Genomic DNA, 22,978 nt, shown 5'->3' on the forward strand with positions numbered 1-22,978 from the left:
TCAGACCATAAAAAAGTTGGTCTCCCTCTTGCTTGTAAGCTCTCTTCAAGTACTGGGAGGCCTCAGTGAGGTCTTCCCAGAGCCTTCTCTTCTCCAAGCTGAACAAGTTCATTTCTCTACCTTTCCTCATAGTCATGCTTCTTTGATCATATTTGTTGCCCTCAGGTCATGCTTAACCAATCTGGTGGCCTTCAGTGATGGAGTGATGGCACTGGTGGACAAAGGAAAGGCATCCGATGTCATTTACCTGGACTTGAGCAAGGCTTTTAACATGGTCCTCCACCACATCCTTATCTCCAAATCGGAGGGATGTAGATTTGATGGGTGGACCACTTGATGGATAAGAAATTGGTTAAAAGGCCGCAGAGGGTGGTCATCAATGGCTCTATGTCCAGGTGGGGGCCAATAATGAGCGGCGTCCCCTAAGGGTCTGTTTTGGGACTGATGCATCTTTATCAATGACATTGTTGATGGAATCAAATGCACCCTCAGCAAGTTTGCTGATGACACCAAGCTGAGTGGTGTGGTTGACACAGTGGAAGGAAGGGATGCCATTCAGAGGGACCTCAACAGGCTTGAAAGGTGGGCCCAGGTGAACCTAATGAGGTTCAACACTGCAAAGTGCAGAGTTTTGCACTTGGGCCAGAGAAATCCCAGGCATCCATACAGACCGGAAGGAGTGGTCCTTGAGAGCAGCCCTGCAGAGAAGGACCTGGGAGTCTTGATGGATGAAAAGCTTAACATGAGCCAGCAGTGTGTTCTTGCAGCTTGAAAACAAATGGTATCCATCCAATGGGTGACTCTGATGGCCCCATTTGGAGTACTGTGTCCAGGTCTGGAGCCCCCAATACAAGAAAGACAGAGCTGTTGGAGGGGGTTCAGAGGAGGGCCACAAATGTGATTAGGAGACTGAAGCACCTCCCCTGTGAAGACAGGCTGAGGGAGCTGGGTTTGTTCTGCCTGGAGAAAAGAAGGCTGCAGGGTAACCTCATTGTAGCTTTTCAGTATCTAAAGGGAGCCTACATACAGGAAGGGAACCAACTCTTTGAAAGGGTAGGTAACAACAGAACAAGGGGAAATGGTTTTAAGTTGAAGGAGGGAGGATTTAGGTTCCATATCAGGGGGAAGTTTGTAAACAGTAATAGTATAATCGTTCGTTAATAGTAAATATGAGAGTGGTGAGGTGATGGAACAGGCTGCCTAGAGAGGTTGTGGATGTCCTTGTCTTGAACACCTGGCCCTGCAGGTGCTCAAGACCAGATTGTATGGAGCCCTTGGCAGTCTGGTCTAGTATTAACTGTGGAGGTTAGTGGCCCTGCATGTGGCAAGGGGGTTGGAGATTCATGATCCTTGGCCATCCTTAATCCTGGCCATTCTGTGATTCTGTGTGATTCTGTGACCCAACAGCTCTGCATCCATCCTGTACAGGAGGCCCCAAATCTGGACTCAATACTCGAGCTGGGGGAACCTAGCATATTGTTGGCCTTCCAGGTTGCAAGAGATCCCCCATCAAATCTAGTTTGAAGCCCTAATATTCATCATAAGATGCAGTAGGTTGAGTGCCCCTGCTAACGCTTTGTCCCTCTAACTTAGCTGTGCTATCATGCATCGTGTCATGGGCAGGGTTGCACCTTCCCCCTTCAAACCTAATTTAAACCCCTGACAGTGCACCTAGACAGATCCTGGGCCAGAATTCTGATTTTCTCCTGTGACCTAGGTAGATCCTATCAGCAGCCATCATCATGCCAGGCACTGACTAAACCATCCCACAGTCATTCATATGTATATATATATATTATTTAAAAAAAAAAAAGGAAAGAAATTGTAAAATCACAAGGAGTATAATTAAATGATGAAAATTATTGCTATAGTATGAGACAGTGGGGACAATTTTTTAATGACAGATTAGGGTAGGAATGATTTCAGTTCAGGCTAGAGAAAATGTTAATTGACTAAATTTGGCTGATATCCTGACTCTATTTGAATATCCAGGGCACAAAGTTTAATTTCCTTTTTTCTCTTCAAAAGAAAAAACATACATCAAAATCTTTTAACCTTCAATGACATGGCTCAGAATTTGCCTTCTTGTACAAGGCTGAGTATTTCTTTAAGAGCTCATTAAACTTTTAATTTAAGCTATTGATTTAATCATGATTTTTAGGAAAATAGGTCATAATTGTTACTGTATCTAATACTTATATAACTATGTGTTTGTTTTTTGTTTTTCGTTTTTAATTAAATCTACCAGTATTTAGATCCAAGTAATGAAATAACATTGTTTTGATTTGATACATTTAAATTTTCTAGCTGAACTAACTTAGCTTTTAAAGACATGTTTAAATGCTTATACAATTGGATGTATTCACATTTTCAGGTGGAAAGAAAGATTTTGTTATTTCATAGAATCATATCATAGAATCATAGAGTGGCCTGGGTTGAAAAAAACCTCAAAGATCAGCTAGTTTCAACCTCCCTGCTTTGTACAGGCTTGCCAACCACCAGACCAGGCTGCCCAGAGCCACATCCAGCCTGGCCTTGAATGCCTCCAGGGATGGGGCATCCACAACATCCTTGGGCAACCTGTTCCAGTGCGTCACCAACCTCTGTGTGTAAAACTTCCTCCTAATATCTAACCTGAACCTCCCTGTCTCAGTTTAAGACTATTCCCCCTTGTCCTATCACTATCAACCTCTGTAAGCAGTCATTTTTGTATAAAAACAAGAGAAAGCTGATCTAAAATATATTTTCAGAAAACAAGATGAAGTCTTTAACCAAAGATTGCAGGCTAACCTAATGCTTCCTAGCTATAAAATCTCTGTTTGTTAGTTTTTCCACTGGGGCAAAAAAAAAAAAAAAAAAATACTCTTCACTCAGTGAATGAAAAAGGCACTTAATAGTTACTAATGAAATGAGGAAATCTGCATGTTCTGTTACACAGATAAATACTATGACCAATTAGTTGTATACTAGTTGAATGTTATTTTTGATGATTTTCACTGATAATTCTATACTGATTTGGGAAATCATGACAAAGTTTAACATAACATTCCAAGGGCGAAAATCGAGGGCTTTTTAAATCATGTAATGCAGAAATACGTACCAATCTGTACAACTTCATTCTTGTCGTGCACTGGTAAATGAGAGAACAGACCCAACATTTCTGAAAAAAAGCTCTCACAAAAGTAACCTGTGGGAGCATTAATAGAGCACAGACCTGATGGAAAATCCTTAGTTTCATAAGGAACATTTGAAGGACTATAATTAAAGTTTACCATTCAGCTTTTTTTTTTTCTTTTTGTCCTTCTAGCTTGTAGGTTATTTTTTTGCCTATCACTCAAGCTGGTCTTCTCTCAGTTGCAAATTCTATATTCCATTGCTTTCATGTGCATCCTTATGATTCTTCCTTTATTTTTTCTTGCATAAGAGATCTCCTTCTCACTTCTTTTTCTCTTAAAGTCTTGTTTGTTTGTACACTGGAATTTCTTTGAAAAATCTTGAATGATTTTTATAGATTTAGACCAGTTTTGCCTTGCTGTTAGTGTATCCACAACTCAGATTCTATCCAGTTTTCTAATCCACAAATCTAATTCTCATTCTTTTTAATGTAGATTTTACTGCTTACCCTGATAGCTCATCCTCTTTCTAATCAAGTGCAGTTGTTAGCATACTCTTCTTTCATTCACACTGTGACATTTTTCTCTCAGTCACGTCAAATACAAACTACACACTTTGCCTTATGTAAACTGCCTCCTTCTATTCATTTCTAATTCTTGCAATCCTACTGTCAGTCACTCCATACTAAATACCAGATATCTCTGCTGATGTCAATGTTTACATCTTTCATATCCAAAAATGATTTCCTATTTTTGTTTAACATGTATAATGTGTGTTGTCCCAATTAATCATTTCCAAAATTAAAAAGGCTGTTGAAAATTAAATCATTGAACTTTTTGTCCCTCTGCATGTCCTTTTTCTCAAAACTTGTTGTAGTGTGGCTAGTGGCCATGAAGAGCATTTTAAAATATATACTGGATCTGAAAAGAGCATATCAGATGAGGCATTGGCACAGACTGCCCAGAGAGCTGCAGTGCCCCATGCCTAGAGGTGCTCAAAGCCAGGTTGGATGGGGCCTGGGCAGTCTGAGCTGGTGGGGAGCAACCAGCCCATGGCAGGATTGGAACTGGATGATTTTTCCATCTTATATTTCTGTACTGTCCTTTCCAACCCAAGCTATTATATGGTTCTGTGATTCTATAAATTAGGCTATTTATGCCAGTTATTAGCTTTACTGCTGGGCATGTTCAAAATTAAGCCACAGCATTTTTTCTGATATATATAAGATATGATATGTCAATATATGGAAAACTGGTGATATTTCATTTTAAACATTTCTTATTTTCCAGGTGTGATGGGGGAGTATGAACCAAAAATTGAAGTTCATTTTCCTTACACAGTCACAGCAGCAAGGGGAACTACTGTTAAGATGGAATGTTTTGCACTTGGCAAGTAAGTCCAGATTATTTCATAATTAGACATGATTGTTTATTAAGATGTGACACGTCTAATTTGTTGTCCCATTATTTTGTTGTATTGCATTTTCACAGACATCCCTTTCTGCACGCTTAAACTAATTATGAATTCCCTGCCCAACCATTTCTGTGGACAATAATTCGTTCAACTTAAAAGTCTGTCAAAATGAAAAGTAGTGTTCTCACAAAGAAAAAGAGAACAGTTTTTGTGTTGAAAATTTTACTACACTCACGCTTGTATTTATTGTGATAACGTTTTAACATTTTGTTCTGCCAAAATATCGTAATTGGAGAATAAAAAAGATTATTATCTTTTTTTTTCCAAAATACAGTTATTGGTTTTTTGTTTGTTTTTGTTTTTTTTTGTTGTTGTTGTTTATGAAGATCACAGCACAATGATCTGAGCATTTCCTAACACAGTTTGTAGAAACTGAAGTTCTCTCATTTCTACCTGAGCTAATTGCTTTACTAGAGAATATGTGTTTTGCATACATATCTAGGTGGGGAACTGATAATGTTTTGATTTTGTTGTGGCAGTTGCTGTTATTGTCATTGTAAAGAGTAAGTGTGGCAAGGATAGTATACATTCAGGCAGATCTAAATAGTGATTCGAGTGACTCAAAGAGAATATTGTTGCCTTTGTATATATATTAAAAAATGTGTTCCATAATTGAAAATTATGGAATTAAAAATTATGGAATTAAAACAATTAAAATTACGGATATATAAAAAAACACAAAAGATTTTCTTTTTCAAAAAAGTACACCTTAAAATTAGAAGAGGTCTGTGTCAAATGTATCAGTGAAATCACACAGTATTGAACACCATTCGGTTTGTTTTTGCAGTGATGCTGTTTTTGCTCATATTTTCCCTGGTCAAACAGCTTCATATCACTTATCCTGCCTGGTTTTCAAGTTAATGGCTTAATAGGGTACATACAGATTCCTCATGGGCTGGCTTGAATTAAGAAACAGCGGGAGGTTTTTGCTTTGTACCATTTATGGTGGAATTTCACAATTCAGTTTGTCTAGGGCCATGTCAGGGGTTCCGTATGCTCTTCTTTTTTGTCCACCTAAGTAGGAAATAAATTCCAGAGGAAAGGAATTTTAAAGTAATAGAGTAATTTCCTGAAGATCACCACTCCCGTCACCTGAGAGGACCTTTTTATGTTTTGATAGCTATTTTGACATTCATGTCATTTTTATTACTTTTTGTTGTTGTTGCTTTGATGGTTGGTTGATTTGGCTCAGGTTTTTCCCTTAACAATTTATATTTAATAGCTGGATGAGATTTGTCTTATATTTGCTTTCCTTCACGCCTGTTTCTGCTGGCAATCCAAAAACATTTGATCAACATCCTAGTTAACCTTGGTGACTACATCAACATAATATTCATAAACAACTGCAGAGGAATATCGTTTTAATTGTATCTATTTATGCCCAGTAACCTTAAAGTGAACAATAGGACAGTGCTCAATCAGTCCAAACAAAATTTAGGAGGCATGCAGGGAACCATCAGGCAGTGGCTGGTTTTTGTAGATTCATGTTCCACCAAAATGTGAGCAGGAGCTTCGAAAAAAAATGTGTGGGGAGAACTTCTGTGGGGTAAAACACAATTTTTATATTTTGTACAGCAAAGACAAGGAAAGGGGTACATGAGAGAGAACAGAAAACCAATAAATGGGGAGATTTACAGAGATACTAGATTACATGAGAAGAATAGCTGATTGTATAGGCAGGTTGCTCCAGGCTTCCTCCTGTCAGCAATGCTAACTACTTTTGTGCCGGGTTAATATCGGCAACAAGTCTCTTTTAGACTCCTGGCTATGGCTGGAGCAGTAACCAACATATTCGTTTCATTTTCTTCCTCTTGTTGGAATTAAATTGCAGTTGCAGGCAGACTCCTAGTCAACTGTCACTTTCCATTGAAGAGGATGTTCACCAAATGTTGTCAAGACCAAGCATAAAACATCTTGTAGGCAAGAAAAGCAGGTGCTAATACTTTCCATTATCAGCACCTTGAGATTTAGTAAACTGTCTCAAAAAGACTCAGTCTTTCAAGCCGCCATATAAGGAAGGTGATGGTCGACAGGAAGAGCTTCAATTAGTTTATTTCCAGATTCATATTTGGCACTGAAATTTAACAAGCAAACAAACAAAAAACAACAAAGAAAAACAGAATACCTGATCCATCAGGAAATTTAAGGTTCTAATAAGTTGATCCCATTTGCTGCTATTGCAATGGGCAAGTAGTTTTAACATACATAATCCTTATCTTCTTATCAGGTTCCCTGTTCATTTTCATCACTTTCATTTTTTTCCCCATCTCTTATTTCTGATAGCTTGTACAAATTTTTTCTTGTTCTGCTGCCACAAGTGCCTATTACCAAACCATATTAGCTTCTAATTAGCCCTTTATTTAATATGTTGAGATTTGAAGTCTCAAAACCAATGTGCTGCTGTTTTCCTTTTGTTTTAATTTAGCAGTCTCAAAAATTGCTCTCCTCTTACGCATGTAATTGTGAGTATGACAGACATTCCAGCAAGATTTCCAGGCATCTGAAAACATTCCAAAAAGAGCCTAGTTACAGATTAATGATTTATTAATAGTGTTTATTTAGAGCTGCCAGTCACTATGACTATAGAAATTAAGTGAATTGGATCTGGACTGTAGAAATTGAACAAATTGGAGCTGTGCAGCTTTTGTCTTCAAACTAAATTGCTTAACAAGTAGAAATTCTCCAAAAAGGATTTTATTTTGACCTACGCAATATGTTGCTTGTTCAGTTGCAGGAGAAAATATTATGTTGTGAATGTCAGAGATAAATAGATTTTATAGTTTCTAAAGAATTCAAAATAATACAGAAATGAAATATGTCTAAATAATGTTATTTGAATGACATAATGCTGCTTATAATGATCAACAGTAATTGGCAAAGAAATTGCTGCATTTATCCATTGTAGATATATAACAAACAGAAGAATACAAAATAAATATATAGGTAATATACACCAAAGTGCTTTTTGCAATTAGCTATGTTTAGTGTTTTGTCTTGTTTTTTTTTAATGCTGATCTACATTTATTTGAAGATGTTTTTTACAACTAGATTTATACACACACAAAGACTTGTGTTTTGATTACTTCTATATTTTACATATACATATACACGGAGCACATGTATATGTTTTTTGTCACCCTTTTAATTATGTCATATTAATTAGGATCATTTTAATTTGGGCTTCTTTGCTAGTGTAACAGACAGTCGTATTTTTGGCAAAGAAAAATTCAGAAAAATAAACTCATACAATAATAAAGGACTAACTTTTGTAACTTTTCATAAGAACTACATGACAACATGCTTGCAATGATTTCAGTCACAACACTCTTCATTTTAACACTTTCTGACTTTGGAGAATATTTATCTCAGAAGTACTTTTAATTTATTTTTACATGGGTCTTAAAAGCAACAGTAAATGGAAATAAATTTTATAGATAGTTTAGACAATGATACAGGACTCTGTCTAAGTTTTAAATACACTCCTTTCCAACAACCAAACAGTTGTGCCCTCAGAGGAAAGCAGCTCAAGAAAAAGGAAGTGTTAGTACAATCCTGCTCTTTTTTCCCTTGTTTCAGGTATATAGATCTAGATTGACTTCTGCTTTCCATTTCAAACAATTTTTCTGAACATACTTTTTCACACAGATATATTTTAAAACCAAGTTGCATCACATTACATGGCCTTCGCAGTTCAACCTTTTTTTCATTGTATTTTTGGCAATGCAACATACTATACTGCTGCTTTTACTTTGTTATCAACATAAACCTCACTAGTTTTCTGGTTACAGCAAGGAAATAAAATATATATTTTTATTATGTGGTGCCTGTGATTCTATGATTCTGTGCCTAAAGCGAAGTTTGAGTGAGTAATAATATTTTATTTATTACTATAACAAATCAGAGGATGTGGTCTATAGCCATATTTGCTAAAGTTTCAAACTTTGCTTTAAAAATGGAATTAATGTTTTAATGAAATATATATATATGTATCCTTTTTTTTTTTTTAATGTTTTGCTTGTTTTTTAACCACACAGATCATCAGGCAGAGTTTAATCACAAGAATCAATAGATAATTGTTCCGACAGTCATTTTTTCTTACACTTCATATGATTGTTTTTCTATATTTTGACAGAAGGTTTCATTTTGTGTTATTTTGATGCAATAGGAACATCTCTACAGTATATCAATATTATTTATAAATGCTAAATTAGTTCACTTTACTAATATAAACTCTTTGCCTTTACTGCAAAATAATCTCAGTAAAAGATAGGAATTAAAGAGATATTGACTTACTTTTATTACTTCTATTATGATGAGGTTGTGGTAAAACTATTTTTCTGGTGTTACAGTTAATTTTGCTTTAATAATTATATTATAAACACCCTTTTGAACAGATCTATTGCCAACCATAAACAATCACCCCACCTAATATGTGGTCTACAAGAACTCAGTCTATTTTTAAATCTTGCTCTTTAAATGAGATAAAGAGGAGGTAACATTATATATTTTTAAATCACAGAATCAAATGAAATGTTGTAAATTATATTTCAGGAGATGTTTTAAAATATTCTCTAGAAATAATGAACTCTTTGAATAAATTCTGATTTGTAAACATATCACAGTTTTAAATCCATGGAATGCGGAATTTTATTTTTTTTCCTCAACTTGATTTTTTAAAATGATTTTAAAAAAAGCACTTCAAGCTTTTATTAATTTTTTTTTAAATATTAACATTTACTTATTTTTGTATTATCAATAACATTGCTATCAATATTTTCATTACACACTATGCACACATAAGGAGAGCTTAATGAAAACATTACAATGTGAAGAAATAAAAGTAAAATGTATTTTAATAGGTGAATATGATATCTATGCAAAGATTAGGGTTATATTATAAAAAGTCTATATGATCTACTGGAGAGGATTTGACTGGAACTGTGAAGCATTTGTATGAAGAATCTAAAAATGTTATTTTTGTATGAAGTACTCACAAAGACAATCAGATAATGGCTACAAAGGATTCAAATCACTGTATAACTTTTTGTAGGATTAAAAAGATACATTTTGCTAGTTTACATGTTAGATGGATGTTTCATTTAGCTGTGCAGTGAGGATGATAACAATTTCAGAAAAGAAGAAAGGCCATATAGTAATATTTGGTCAAAGGTTTTATATTACTTCGTTCCTTTCTTTTCTTAAACTTGGCCATATGCGATTTCATACAGGACCACAAAATTAGTAGAAAATTATCCTACAATAACAAGTCACAGATCCAGGCTGCACAATTCTATGCTGTACTTGCTGGTCTTTCAACATAGTTGAATAAAATATTACATATTACCCTCTGTTTTTCTTAATTGCATAGCAGAAAACTTGACCCTCTCTTCTAATCGCATCTGTAAGATTTGTCCTTCCCTTGATGTCCATCAGTTAAAACTATATTCTAGGACTTTCATATACATCTCCCTGGCTTTAATCTTTTTGTTGTCTGATCTAGACAAATACAGTAAGACATTATTTTTACTAACAAAGTATGTTGTGGAACTGGCATTCATATCTTTTCTGGAGATAAACAAGGTTCTTTATAGGTTCAGATCCAGCCGGAAATGTCTCTCACTTTAAACTGTCAAGAGAAGCAGAAGAGATCTTCTTGTAAGCTGACCTCTTCACACTGATCTAGTGTTACAAAAAGCCTCACAAGCATTTCTGCTCCAAGACCATTTTTTTTCTAACATAAAACTCTTCAATATGCAACATTCCACTCCAGCCCATGTATTATGCTGACGAACAAGAAACTTGTACTTTTCTCAGTTTAAAACAAACTTTAAGTAATTCTCTGCTAGCCCAGGTAACTAGCAATAGGACAAAAGGTAATGGCCTTAGGTTTCTCTAGGAGGTCCAGGTTGGATGTTAGGAGAAATTTATTCTCAAAAAAAGTGGTAATGCATTGGAACAGGCTGGCCAGGGAAGTGGTGGAGTCACTGTTCCTGGAAATGTTCAAGAAAGCTGTAGATGTAGCACTGAGATTTAGTGGCCATGGCAGTGGATGGGAAGGTGGCTGGCCTTGATGAACTCAGTGGTCTTTCCCAAACTTTGGTGATTCTACATTAGATCATGTACCAATGACACTGAGATGAGTGAAGTGTCAAGGTGCAAAACAGCAGATGAATATTTACAGAATCATAGAATCATAGTATCATTGTTATAGAATGGTTTGGGTTGAAAGAGAATTTAATGAGCATGTGGTTCTATTCATCCCTGCCATGAACAGGGTCATCTTTCAATAGATCAAGTTGTTCAAAGACATATCCAACTTGGCTTTGACCATTTCCAGCAGAGGAACATCTGCAACTTTCCTGGGCAAACTGTTCCTGTTTCTCAACATTCTTGTCATGAAAAAATTTGTTCCCTATATCCAATCTAAATCTACCGTCTTTCAGTTTAAGACAATTATCCTTTTTTTTTCCTGCCACTAAAGCCCTTATAGAATGTTTTTCTATATCTTTCTTATAATCCATCTTTATTCCCTGAAAGACAAAAATAATGTCTCCCCAGAGTAAAAAGAAAGCCTGTAGGAAGTGGGAGGAGGAACTGGTCACTTGGGAGGACTACAAAGAAGTTTCCTAAGTAGCCAGGGATCAAGTTAGGGTAGCTAAAATCCAGATATAATTAAATCTAGTCAGAGACATAAAGGAGAACAAGAAGAAATTCTACAGGTATTTCAATATTCTAAGGAACCTGATGAGGTTTAGGAAGAGCAAGTGAAGAGTCTTGCACCTGGGAGGAATAACAAAAGGAAAGCTAGTGTCACAATTTGGCTTGGTTTGGCCTAGTTCCCCAACAGGGCATGAAGGGATCCATGCATTTATACCCTGGCAAGGGAGGTGGAGGGAAGGAAGAAGGCAGGAAGATGGGCCTATGTGAGTAAAACAGCAGCAATACGCTAAGCAAAAACTTAATAAATATAATAGCAGAACATGAGACAACACAATATAATACAATATAATAGAAACAGAAGCAAATAAATAAAATAAAATGAGGGAGTGTTTGAAAGTGAAGTCCTTACTCTAACGCTGTATGTAAGATGGCCAAGGAGCATACAGAGCAAAACAAACAAAAAGAGAGAGCCAGTCTCATGACTTCCAGTCAGTTTTATTTTCCCCTGACTGGAGAAAAGAAGGCTGCGGGGTGACCTCATTACAGCCTTTCAATACCTAAAGGGAGCCTACAGAGGGGAGGGGAATCAACTCTTTGAAAGGGTTGATATGTGTAGGACGAGAAGAAATGGTTTTAAGTTGAGGGAGCGGAGATTTAGGTCGGACACCGGGGGAAGTTCTTTACCCAGAGAGTGGTGAGGTACTGGAACAGGCTGCCCAGAGAGGTTGTGGATGCCCCGTCCTTAGAGGTGTTCAAGACCAGGTTGGATGGGGCCCTGGGCAGCCTGGTTTAGCATTTAATGTGGAGGTTGGTGGCCCTGCCTGTGGCAGGGGGGGTTGGAGATTCATGATCCTTGAGGTCCCTTCCAACCCTGGCCGTTCGGTGATTCTGTGACTGAAAAAAGGAAACAGAATAATGAAGTCTTCTGGGAGCAATAGTTCATTTTTCTCTTCTGAGATTCGATAACTGGAACTATTGACAATCCACAGAATTGCAGCGTTAACTCTTCAATTCCCAGTACACTACATGATGACATAATGTGGAATACCATTCCAAAATTATAAAACCATGACAGCTAGGAAAGATGTGGGCCCTCTCCAGGAGGAAACTGGAGACATGGTCACAAGGGATACAGAGAAAGCTGAGGTGCTCAATGACTTCTTTCCCTCAGTCTTCACTGGCAAGGGCTCTAACTGTACCACCCAAGTTGGATAAAGTGAAGGTGAGAACTGAGAGAAGGAAGACCTGCCCATCGTAAATGAAGATCACGTTTGAGATCATTTAAAGAACCTGAAGGTGCAACAAGATCTTTCTATTCTGAGGGAACTGGGAGATGAAGTTGCCAAGCCACTACCCATCATATTTGAAACATGGCAGTCTGGTAAAGTTCCCAATGACAGGAAAAGGGGAAATATTACCCCCATTTTCAAGAATGGAAAAAAAGAAGATCCAGGGAACTGCAGGCCAGTCAATCTCACCTCTGTGCCTAGCAAAGTCATGGAGAAGATCCTCCTGAAGGCCTTACTAAGGCACATGGAAAATAAAAATGAGGTGATTGGTGGTAAGCAACATGGCTTCACCAAGGTCAAGTTATGCCTGACAACCTTGTTGGCCTTTTATGATGAAGTTACAGTGTCATTGGATAAAGGAAGAACAACTGACGTAATTTCCCTGGACTTCTGCAAAGCATTTGACACTGTCCAACCTCACACCTAGTAGCCAAGTTGGAGAAAAATGTATTTGATGGGTGGACCACTCACTGGATAAGGAATTAGTTGGATGATCACACTCAGAAATTATTGGTCAGCAGCTCAGTGTCCAAATGGAGGCTGGTGATGAGTGGTGTTTCTCAATTATCAGCGCTGAGACCGGTGCTATTTAACATCTTTGTAGGCAGCAATGGGATTGAGTGCACCCTCAGCAAGTTTGCAAACAACACCACGATGGGTGGTGCAGTTGACATGCTTGAGGGAAGGGATGTCATCCAGAGGGACCTGGACAGGCTTGAGAGGTGGACCCAGGAGAAACTCATGAAATTAAACAAGGTCAAGTTCAAGGTCTTGCACCTTGGTCAGGGCCATCGCAAGCACAGATACTGATTTGGCAAAGAATGGCTTAAGGGCAGCCCTAAGGAGGATTTGGGGATATCAGTTGATGAAAGATTCAACGTGAGCTGGCAATGCGTGTTTGCAGCCCAGAAGGCCCAACCACGTCCTGGGCTGCATCAAAAGAAGCATGGCCAGCAGGTTGAGAGAGGTGATCCTACCCCTCTAACTCTGCACTGGTGAGGCCACACCTGGAGTACTGCATCCAGATGTGGAGTTTTCAGTTCAGTAACAACATGGACCTGTTGGAGAACATCACCACAAAAATGATCCATGGAATGGAACATCTCTGCTATTAGGACAGGCTGAGAAAGCTGGGGATCTTCAGCCTGGAGAAGAGAAGGCTCCAAGGTGATATTGAATCTTCAGTATTTAAAGGGGAACTACAAGAAAGAAGGGGACAGCAGGGTCTGTAGTGATAGGAAAAGGGAAAATGGTTTCAAACTTAAAGACAGTAGATTTAGGTCACATATAAGGAAAAAGTCTTTCTTTACAGAGAGAGTGGTGAGGCAATGGAATGGGTTGCACAGAGATATGGTGGATACCTTGTCCCTGAAGACTTTCAAGGTCATGCTGGGCTAGACTGTGAGAAACCTGATCTAGCTGTGGATGTCCTTGTTCCTTGCAAGGGAATTGGACTAGATGACCTTTAATTGTCCTTTCCAACTCTGATGATTTTATGATTCTGTATTCTGCTCTGCTCTTGTGAAACCCCATCTGGATTATTGTGTCCACTTCTGGGGCCTTCAACTAAGGATTGACGTGGAGCTGTTGGAATGAGTCCAGAGGAATGCCACAAAGATTATCAGAGGTCTGGAACCCTTCCCATGGAGGGACAGGCTGGTAGAGATGGGGCTTATCAGCCTAGAGAAGAGAAGGCTTCAGGGAGACCTTATAGCAGCCTTCCAGTACCTGAATGGTACCTGAATGTTACTCCAGGAAAGCTGGGGAGGGACTTTTTATAAGGGTATGTAGTGACAGAATGAGGGGAAATGACATTAAACTTGAAAGGGTAGCTTTAGACTAGATATTAAGAAGGAATTCTTCACTGTGAATGGGGTGAGACTCTGGAATGAGTTGTCCAAAGATGTGTATGTCCTCTCCCTGGAGGTGTTCAAGGCCAGGCTGAAAGGACTTCAAGCTAGTCTAGCAGGAGCCATCCCTGCCTAGCAGGGAGGTTGGAACTAGGTGACCTTAACTGTCCTTCCCAATCCAAACCATAACTATAGAATTCTATAGCTACGAATTCTATAATTCAGTGATTCTCTTCTCCGAGGTAAACTACACCAACATCTCAGCCTTTCTTCACAGTAGAGGTGTTACATTTTTTGTGTCTCTCCTTTGGATGCACTCTAACAGATCAGTGCTTTAGTTTTGACGGACTGTAGTGGAATTGCCAGGTCACAGCTTGAACCAATGGTTAAGCATTGGTTACCTGGAGCACCAGGTAAGAAGGAGTAGCTTACCCAGGGAGCTCAGGTGCAAGCAATGCACCTGAGTGGCCAGAAGGAGTGGAGCCTGGATCCACAACTCCTCACCCTCATTTAAGGGTTAGCAACTGAGAAAAAAGCATCTCTCTGGGTAGAGATGGCATTTTTCTTGATCTGTCACTGGTTGTCAGATGGATGAGACAATTTTTCTTTGTTGCCTGTTACTGTTGCTGTTGCTCCATAGTGCTTATTTCTCATTAGAAGGCATTGTCATCCCCTTTATTTGCCATACATGGACACAGAATTGTATGTAGTACTCCAAGCAAGTTCTCACAAGAGCAGAGCAGATGGGGAAAATTGTCTTCTTGACCTGCTGGCCACTCATCTTTGTATGTAGCCCAGAATATGGCTGTTTTCTTGGTGGAGGCTTAGAAAGAATATGAATATTGACTATTCATATTCTACTTTTAATCCACTGGTATCTCTAAATCTTCTGCAGAGTTGCTCTCAATATGTTCTCTGAAACATTACTGGCAGTGGAAACTGCTTCCAGACCACATGCCAGAATCTTGCAATTGGCATTGTTGACCTCGACAAGATTCACACAGGTTCTCCTCTCAAACCTGTTAAGGTCTCTCTGGCATGTCTATGGCACCACTCAACTTGGTTTCATCAGCACACTTACTGAGGATGCACTCAATCCCACAGTAATTAAGATATTGCATTGTACTTGTCCTGACTCAGAAGTGCTTGTGTCCTTGAGGGACACCACACATCACTGTTTTCCATTTAGACACTGAGTTACTAACTATAACGCTTTGGATATGGCAATCTAGCCATTTCTATTAATTGTACCCATATCCCTCCAATTTAGAGGCAAAAACATTATGGTGGACTGTATCAAAAACCTTACAATAGTTCAAGTAGATTACATCAGTAGCTCTTCCCTCCAACACTGGCAGTACTGGTAGCTATGGGGTATGATCTCAGATCTTTATACCGTGGTGGCAGTCAGAGACATAGCTCAGAAATGCAGTCAAAAGTGAAAAAAATTTTCAACCCCAGAAACTGCTTCTCTTTTAGATATTATGTCTCTTTGTACTTTCTCATGAACATGAGACAGTCCTTGCCTCTTCCTATGACAACTGTGATAAGCAGAGATACTTGTGATACTATAGATGAGTCAATTTTCAAAACATTTAGTGCACATTTACAGCTCTCATTTCCACTGATTCCTCGGACAATAACACATAAACTGTCACCCCCTACACAGGAGCTGTTGGCCAAAATGAAGCATGAAAAGACATGATAAATCACTACAGTGAAAAATGAAGGATGGGAGATTGAGGAATACTAAGAAGTTTTTAATATATAATTTGCAAGTGAATTGAAAGCTAATTTTGACTTGACTTTTATATGTGTTATTATACTCACAGTGCAAGATCCCTGGCTTGCATTAAATGGAACAAATCATTCTAGTTAGTACATATTCAATTGCTTGTGGAACTAGAGATTCAAATACTGTGTGCTTGTTTGTTTTTTTTCTTTGCAAATAGGAGAAGTACCAGGGGAACAAAACAAGCAAGAATGTTAGGACTGTCAAATATTAGGCAAATCATAATGCAGAATTCCACAGATAGCAATTTGCTTTCAATTTCAAAAATGATCTTTTCATGTACAGATCACAGATCTGTAAAATGTCTGCTTGCTCTTATAACATGGAAATATTAATATAAAATAGTGAAAAGATTTGACTAACATTAAACTGCAAGCTAGAGAAAAAAAATCGTATACAAATATATGTTTCTAAAACCCATATGACAGAAATTCATGCTCCTCTATGCCCTTTCACACCACTTCTCAGTCTTGAAAGCAGTTTTTGTTAATTAATTATATAGAGTGCCAAATATGAAAGCTGTGAAAGCTACTCTGCACATTCACTGATAGCAAAACAATCCCAAGAGGGAAATGAGTACACTCAATAAAAAAGTACTTGTTATTTTTATTCATAGAGATGTCCTTCCACCTGGAGACAGACTTTTGATTAGAAGAAGGAACCTTTTAAAATGTGAACATACCTCCTTGATGCTCAATTTCTTTATATAAGACAGAAGCAGATCTAAGATTTTTTTCCTTCCATAGTACATACTTTTAATGTCAAATAAATCTTAGACTTCTATCAATTTAAAGTTCATTTTTAATTTACAGTAAGAATTCATATAAGGTGCTAGAGTAGGATTTGATTTAGTTCCTGTTTTTCAAGTTAGATTGATTTCTACACTCCTTTGAGAAGATTTTCTCTTGAATAGACTTTATAATGTTGTTGCAAATATTGGAATCATTCACAGTAATGTAATAAAGATTCTTTGGTAAATCCCAGATAGCACTCCCAGGCCTCATTCTGCCTCACTCTGACTAAGTGCTTTATACTTACATTTTGATATTTAGATTTAATTGCTTTTATCATATGACATTAGGAAAATGGAAAAAAATCAATCCCAGCAAGCTGCAAGTCCCTATCAATAAGACATCAGTCATGAAGAATCAGTATTACCAGTTCCTTCTCTTTCTCTCCAAGGACTACCAAAGAAAACTTGCAAATGTAACTGAAAACTCTGTTTGGTAATTTAGACACCTTGATTTATATTTAAAGACAAAGGAGAATTTTTGTGAATGGTTGCTTTTAGCTTCTATGCAAAGGTGACCTTCAAACTGAGGACAAGAATGAAACGCTTATGCTGCAGAAATCTGCCTGCTTCCGTTTACATTCCAAATTTACTACCCAGAAGCATATATGTTGGATTTCTCTCTGTGTCAGAAGTTGAAAGGATCAGAAGGAAAGAATTTCTTGCAATTTGTAGATTCTTCATGCATTATCTGCTATATTCACACAACAGATGTCATATATGATTTTTACATTTCAAATTTTCTCATATGCTGTTTACATAACCATATCCAAGTCAATGGCTTATGACATCTTAACTGTTTTTATGTCCTTATAAATTTATGAACGTATAATAATGTGTCCACTTCAAAGTATCTCCAGCCAACAAATTGAGATAGAGATTATAAAAAGACTAAATAAAAAAAAATCACAGGATGAATGAAGAAAAAAATGAACTTTGTCCATATTTAACAATAGTAAATAATTCATTGCTCCTCTATTCCATGATGTAACATCCATTATTTAATGATGAGTAAGCAGAGTAAGGAATTTTGCAGTATGACCAAAGTTGAATTCACAGGAGTTGTTCAGCATTTTCCACTAAATTTGTCATTACCTAGCCTTGGTGTTATGATTTCTCTGATTTAATGCCGTTGTCTAACTTCTAAATGTAGACACAAAAATGGAACAGATTGCCCATGGAGGTGGTAGATGCCCAATCCCTGGAGACATTCAAGGTCAGGTTGGACAGGGCCCTGAGCACCTGATCTAGCTGTAGATGTCCCTGTTCATTGCAGGGGAGCTGGACTAGATGACCTTTATTTATTTATTTATATTTGCAGCTGAAAATTAGAAATTTAGATCCACAGAAAAAGTATTTTAAATTTCCAAAAATATTTTTATTTCAGATTAAATTGGTAAACAAAAAGTGTATGAAATTTCTTCATATATGTTTTTCATAGCACTTCTATTTCTAATGAGACTTGTGAATATTCCCAACAAATTCAAGAGCATTTATCCTAAATAATATTTAGCTGAAATGTTGCACTTACATTCTCTTCTAGATAGGAATACAAAATTATAACTTATATTTTCTTAAAAACCAAAGTGAACAAAATTGCAGTAATGGCTACCATGGTCACAGATTACCTCTGAATTTTTTTTCAGCTCAAAAAAATAGGAAGGTTAATGATAGTATTTTGGAATTAAATGGTTAATTTATTTTTTCCCAGTGACGCTAAGATTTACCATCAAGATTAAACACCTTCCAAAAGTGAGAAGAAAGCTTATCTTTAGCTTAACTGAAAGTTGTGTTAAAGTACTCATAGGAATTAAATGTGAGCCATTTTACATACTCAACAAGTAACCAATATTCCCATACATTATCTGCTTAGACTCAAATAAATTATAGTTATTACAAGATTTTAAAATTTTGCATATTATATTATTATATATAAACTCAATGTGATACTTTTATTGTCAGTTGTTTTAAAAATAAATAAATTAAGCTGTGGATCATTTGAAAAGATGGACAATATTTTGTTGATGAGCACAAATTTTAGTTAGCTTTCATGGTAGATCTTGTGAGTTTTCTAGAACAGTTATAATTTTATTCTTTCACATCCTTGCCCAGATATTTTTCATACTTTCATTTTATACTCACACGAGTCACAAAGGCAAATAGGCACAGATATTTTTTTATTTCAGATGTAAAATTCATACCTCACTTGTGAGTTATGCAAGGAAAATAAGAAGCTTCCTTAAGCAGAGCTACAAGATGTCTGTGAATAATGATTTGCTGTTTGGATGTACTTTCCTTTGGAAATCATTACATCTACACTCTAAAGTAATTCTTCCTCCTTGAAAAATTCCACTTACTACTTCATACTGATGAAGAAAAAATGGAATTTTTAAAATATGTTTCTAATGACCCAGAGAATATCTAGTTTCTTTTTTATTTGCCATGTTATACACACTTATTTTCTGTAGCACACACTAAAGCAAATTTCAAAAATTTAAAATAAATTTAAAGGAAATTTTCTAAACACTTGAATTTCAGAATAATCTTGTAACAGCTAAATGAGACAATAAAAGTTTATAGCTTCATTGTTTCATGGAAATATGTACCATGAAAAATTCCATTTATCATTCTAATGTATTGAACCAGTTTTCTTCCAAGACAATAGAAGACATACCTCAGCTTTTTTTGTTGTTGTTGTTCTCATTGTTTTACTGTTAGTAGGGCAGAAGGCCTGAATTATGGGCAAGCATGGCAATATTATGGTGTGAAATAGATTATACTTGCCCACTTAACTCGTTCATAAAACAGCAGTTATTGAGTAGTACTGCATTGTACCAGCATGAAGAATTTACACTGTACACCAGTCTTGCAATCAGTAATGGTTACTTAATATTTGCCTGGCTAGAACTGCTGTTTTGCAACCAGTAAGCATGGCATAATTATATTATATATAGAAAGAGTACAAGCATGTAAACAGTTCATAATCCAAGATGAACCCAAAAAAGTTCTTATGAAATCTCCATGAAGTCACTAAAGAAAGACTGACTTTGAGCATCAAAGTGAAATGTGGAATTAGAAATATGAAAAAAAAAAAAAAAATTTTTGTTTTGTGCTACTTCTAACATATCAAAATAATTCCTTCCAGTACCGAAAGGGAGCCTATAAAAAGGAGGGGAGTCAATTCTTTGAAAGGGTAGATAATAGAATAAGGGGAAATCATTTTAACTTGAAGGAAGGATTTAGGTTGGATGTCATGGAGAAGTTCTTCACTACGAGAGTGGTGAGATGCTGGAACAAGCTGCCCAGAGAGGCTGTGGATACTCCATCCCTGGAAGTGTTCAAGGCCTGGTTGGATGGGGCTCTGGACAGCCTGGTCTAGTATTAAATAGGGAAGTTGGTGGCCCTGCCTGTAGCAGGGTTGGAGCTTGATGATCCTTGAGGTCCGTTCCAACCCAAGCCATTCTACAATTCTGTAATTTTGATAGTTACTTGTATTTTGAAAGCAAATCAAAATATGTAGCCATGAACTGGAATATCAAATGGGAAAGATAAAAAAAAAAAAAAAGAAAGAAAAAAAAAAAGAAAAAAAAAGTAGGTTTTATTGGTTTTGTAAAGAGAAAGAGGTATCCTTTTATTTTTAATATTAAAAATGGAACAGGATGAAGTTCGATAAAAATGAAAAATTCTTCATGGATTTCTTCTGTAGGGACCAGTAATAAAGACCGTTGTGAAAGAACAAAGAGCTATTGTAGGAACTAAATATTAGAGATTAATCCACACGTGTTCAAAATGAAGTAACTTTTGCCAAGTAATCAACACAACAAGCTATTAAATGATTATGTTTCTGATATACTCAAACGAATAGCAGATACAATTCCAGAAACTGTACCTTAGCCAACAAATAAACTTTGTAAAGGCTGTTGTGCTTACAGACTCAGTGAATTTCAACAGTCTGTGGCATTCAGGAGATACTAACATCCAGTCAGAAGTCTATGAATTTTTTTAATCTTAATAAGGCATTTGAATTTGCAGCAATTCTGGCGAAAGTCTGATCCCAACTTCAGTTTTTCACTTCCCAAATTTTCGCTGGCTGAGAAATAAATAGAAACATAATAGAAATAATAGAAACATAAACGTCAATGGTTGCCTGTCACGGAGTTAACTAGATCAATCTGTGCCTGTGACATGGGGGCAAAAGCCCCCCAACCCCCAAAAATGGGAAGGAAAAGGCAAAAGGGAGATGGGAGCTGGGCTCAAGGAAAAAAAGCAAAACAGAACAGTGGCAACAATCTAAGGAGGAAAACTTATTTTACTAACTGTGATATCGCAATGCAAGATAACACAATATAATTGAATCTAATTGAAATTGAGACTAATAGATCAAGTAAAATAGGAGACAGAAAGAGTTTCCAAGTCCAAGCAAACCTGAAAGCTTGGGATGGATAGGAAGCATTCTCTCACACACACCCTGCACAACAGTAAGAGCAAGAAAGAGGAGGGGCTAGATCCCATGACTTCTATGGTGTACAGGGACAGGTACTCGGAAATGGAACATTAACACTTTAACTTCCAGTGCACTACATGATGTTATGATGTGGAATACCAAAAATCAAAAATCACAAAACCATGACATTGCCACATCTGTATTTGTTGTATATCAAATCGGTCAGTTTTAAATATTGGGAAAAGGGTTTGTTTGTTTACCACAGCTTCACACAACAGTAGCAAATCCCATCAGCTGAATAGAGCAAATTATAGTAGAAGTGAATAAATTCTTTAAATTTCAATCTCTGCCAACTGCATCCATATCCAAGTTAAGACTTGAAAGCAATTCAAATAAATCCAAGATATTTTTATGAAAAAGAATCAACATGTAATTGTTACATTTTCTTGTATAATGTCCACCTATCTTTTTTCTGAAGTAGTATAGCTCACAGCTCACAATCAAACAATAAGGACAGTTCTTTTTTTTTTCCCTAAGTATCCACTGCCATATTTAGAGAAATGTACCAGAAAATCATGGAATAAAAATCCTGTAAAATGAGGAGTGCTTGGTCTGAAAAGAAAGTTGAATGAAGTCAAACATTAACTAATCTAGTTCTTCTCTCAGTATGATTGTAAATGAAAAATTGGAGCTTTCCCATAGTCCTCTGTGGAAGCTACAGTGATAAACCCTTCCTCTCTAGGGAGCAAGTATGTAATTCAGTCAGAAGTGGTACCTACCAAACTAGTTTTATAACTTAATGTTATAACAGTAAAGGTCTGCAAGACTTTGGTCACTTTATTTTACCCGAAGTACAGTGTTACTGAAATCCCACATGTGGTCAGATGTATCAATTACTCATCTCCAAGATTGCGTGTTCATGGTAGGAAAATCAAGAAGTGGTGGAATTTTCTCAGTTCATCTAGTGTTTGAAGTTGTTATTTTCTTTTACCTACAGAGTGAACATGTTCAGGAGTAAAGCATAGAGTTCTGAAGAAGCTCTAAAGAGAGCACTTCTAATGATTTATTTGATCTCAATAAAATCTTGGCCTCCCTTGTGGATGAAACAGACAAATTCCATGTAAGAAACCATTTGTTAAAGATTCCCTGCAGAAAGTGAGCTTTATCAAGCATATATGAACTTCATTGTGGTTATATTTTATTGCTCCTTAGATTATTAAATGTTTAAACTACCGGATCACAGAATCTACATTCTTAATAGTGAAAGAGTGCTAACAGAAATTTTACTAAATATTTCAGCCCTGTTCCAACAATCTCTTGGAAGAAAGTTAATGGTCATAATCCAAGTAAAGCCCGTCTGAGAAAATCCCAAGCTGTGCTTGAAATACCTAATGTTCAGCTAGAGGATGCAGGGATGTATGAATGTAAAGCTGAAAACTCACGTGGAAGGAATGTCTTCAGAGGACAGCTACAAGTGTACAGTAAGTGTAACTGCACACAGTACTATACAGCAATGCTTTGTCCAAGGATTTTACTATGTATGAAGTATGCTACGGTCCAGTAGAA

At 36.8% G+C, this 22,978-nt stretch overlaps 1 protein-coding gene across 2 annotated transcripts in view; it reads left to right on the top strand.

The window, feature by feature from the left end:
• The window catches only part of CNTN5 (contactin 5), a gene marked incomplete at both ends in the record, with an annotated part of 322,983 nt that overhangs the window by 175,482 nt on the left and 124,523 nt on the right, over positions 1–22,978 (top strand). For both annotated transcript variants that reach the window (XM_079544036.1, XM_079544037.1), the window contains 2 exons: positions 4,404–4,506; positions 22,712–22,893. In XM_079544036.1, the coding sequence (XP_079400162.1) occupies positions 4,404–4,506; positions 22,712–22,893 (285 nt within the window). The remainder of the gene's footprint in view (positions 1–4,403; positions 4,507–22,711; positions 22,894–22,978) is intronic.

Source organism: Tetrao urogallus (assembly GCF_951394365.1).
Source record: "Tetrao urogallus genome assembly, chromosome: 1".
Lineage (NCBI taxonomy): Eukaryota > Metazoa > Chordata > Aves > Galliformes > Phasianidae > Tetrao > Tetrao urogallus.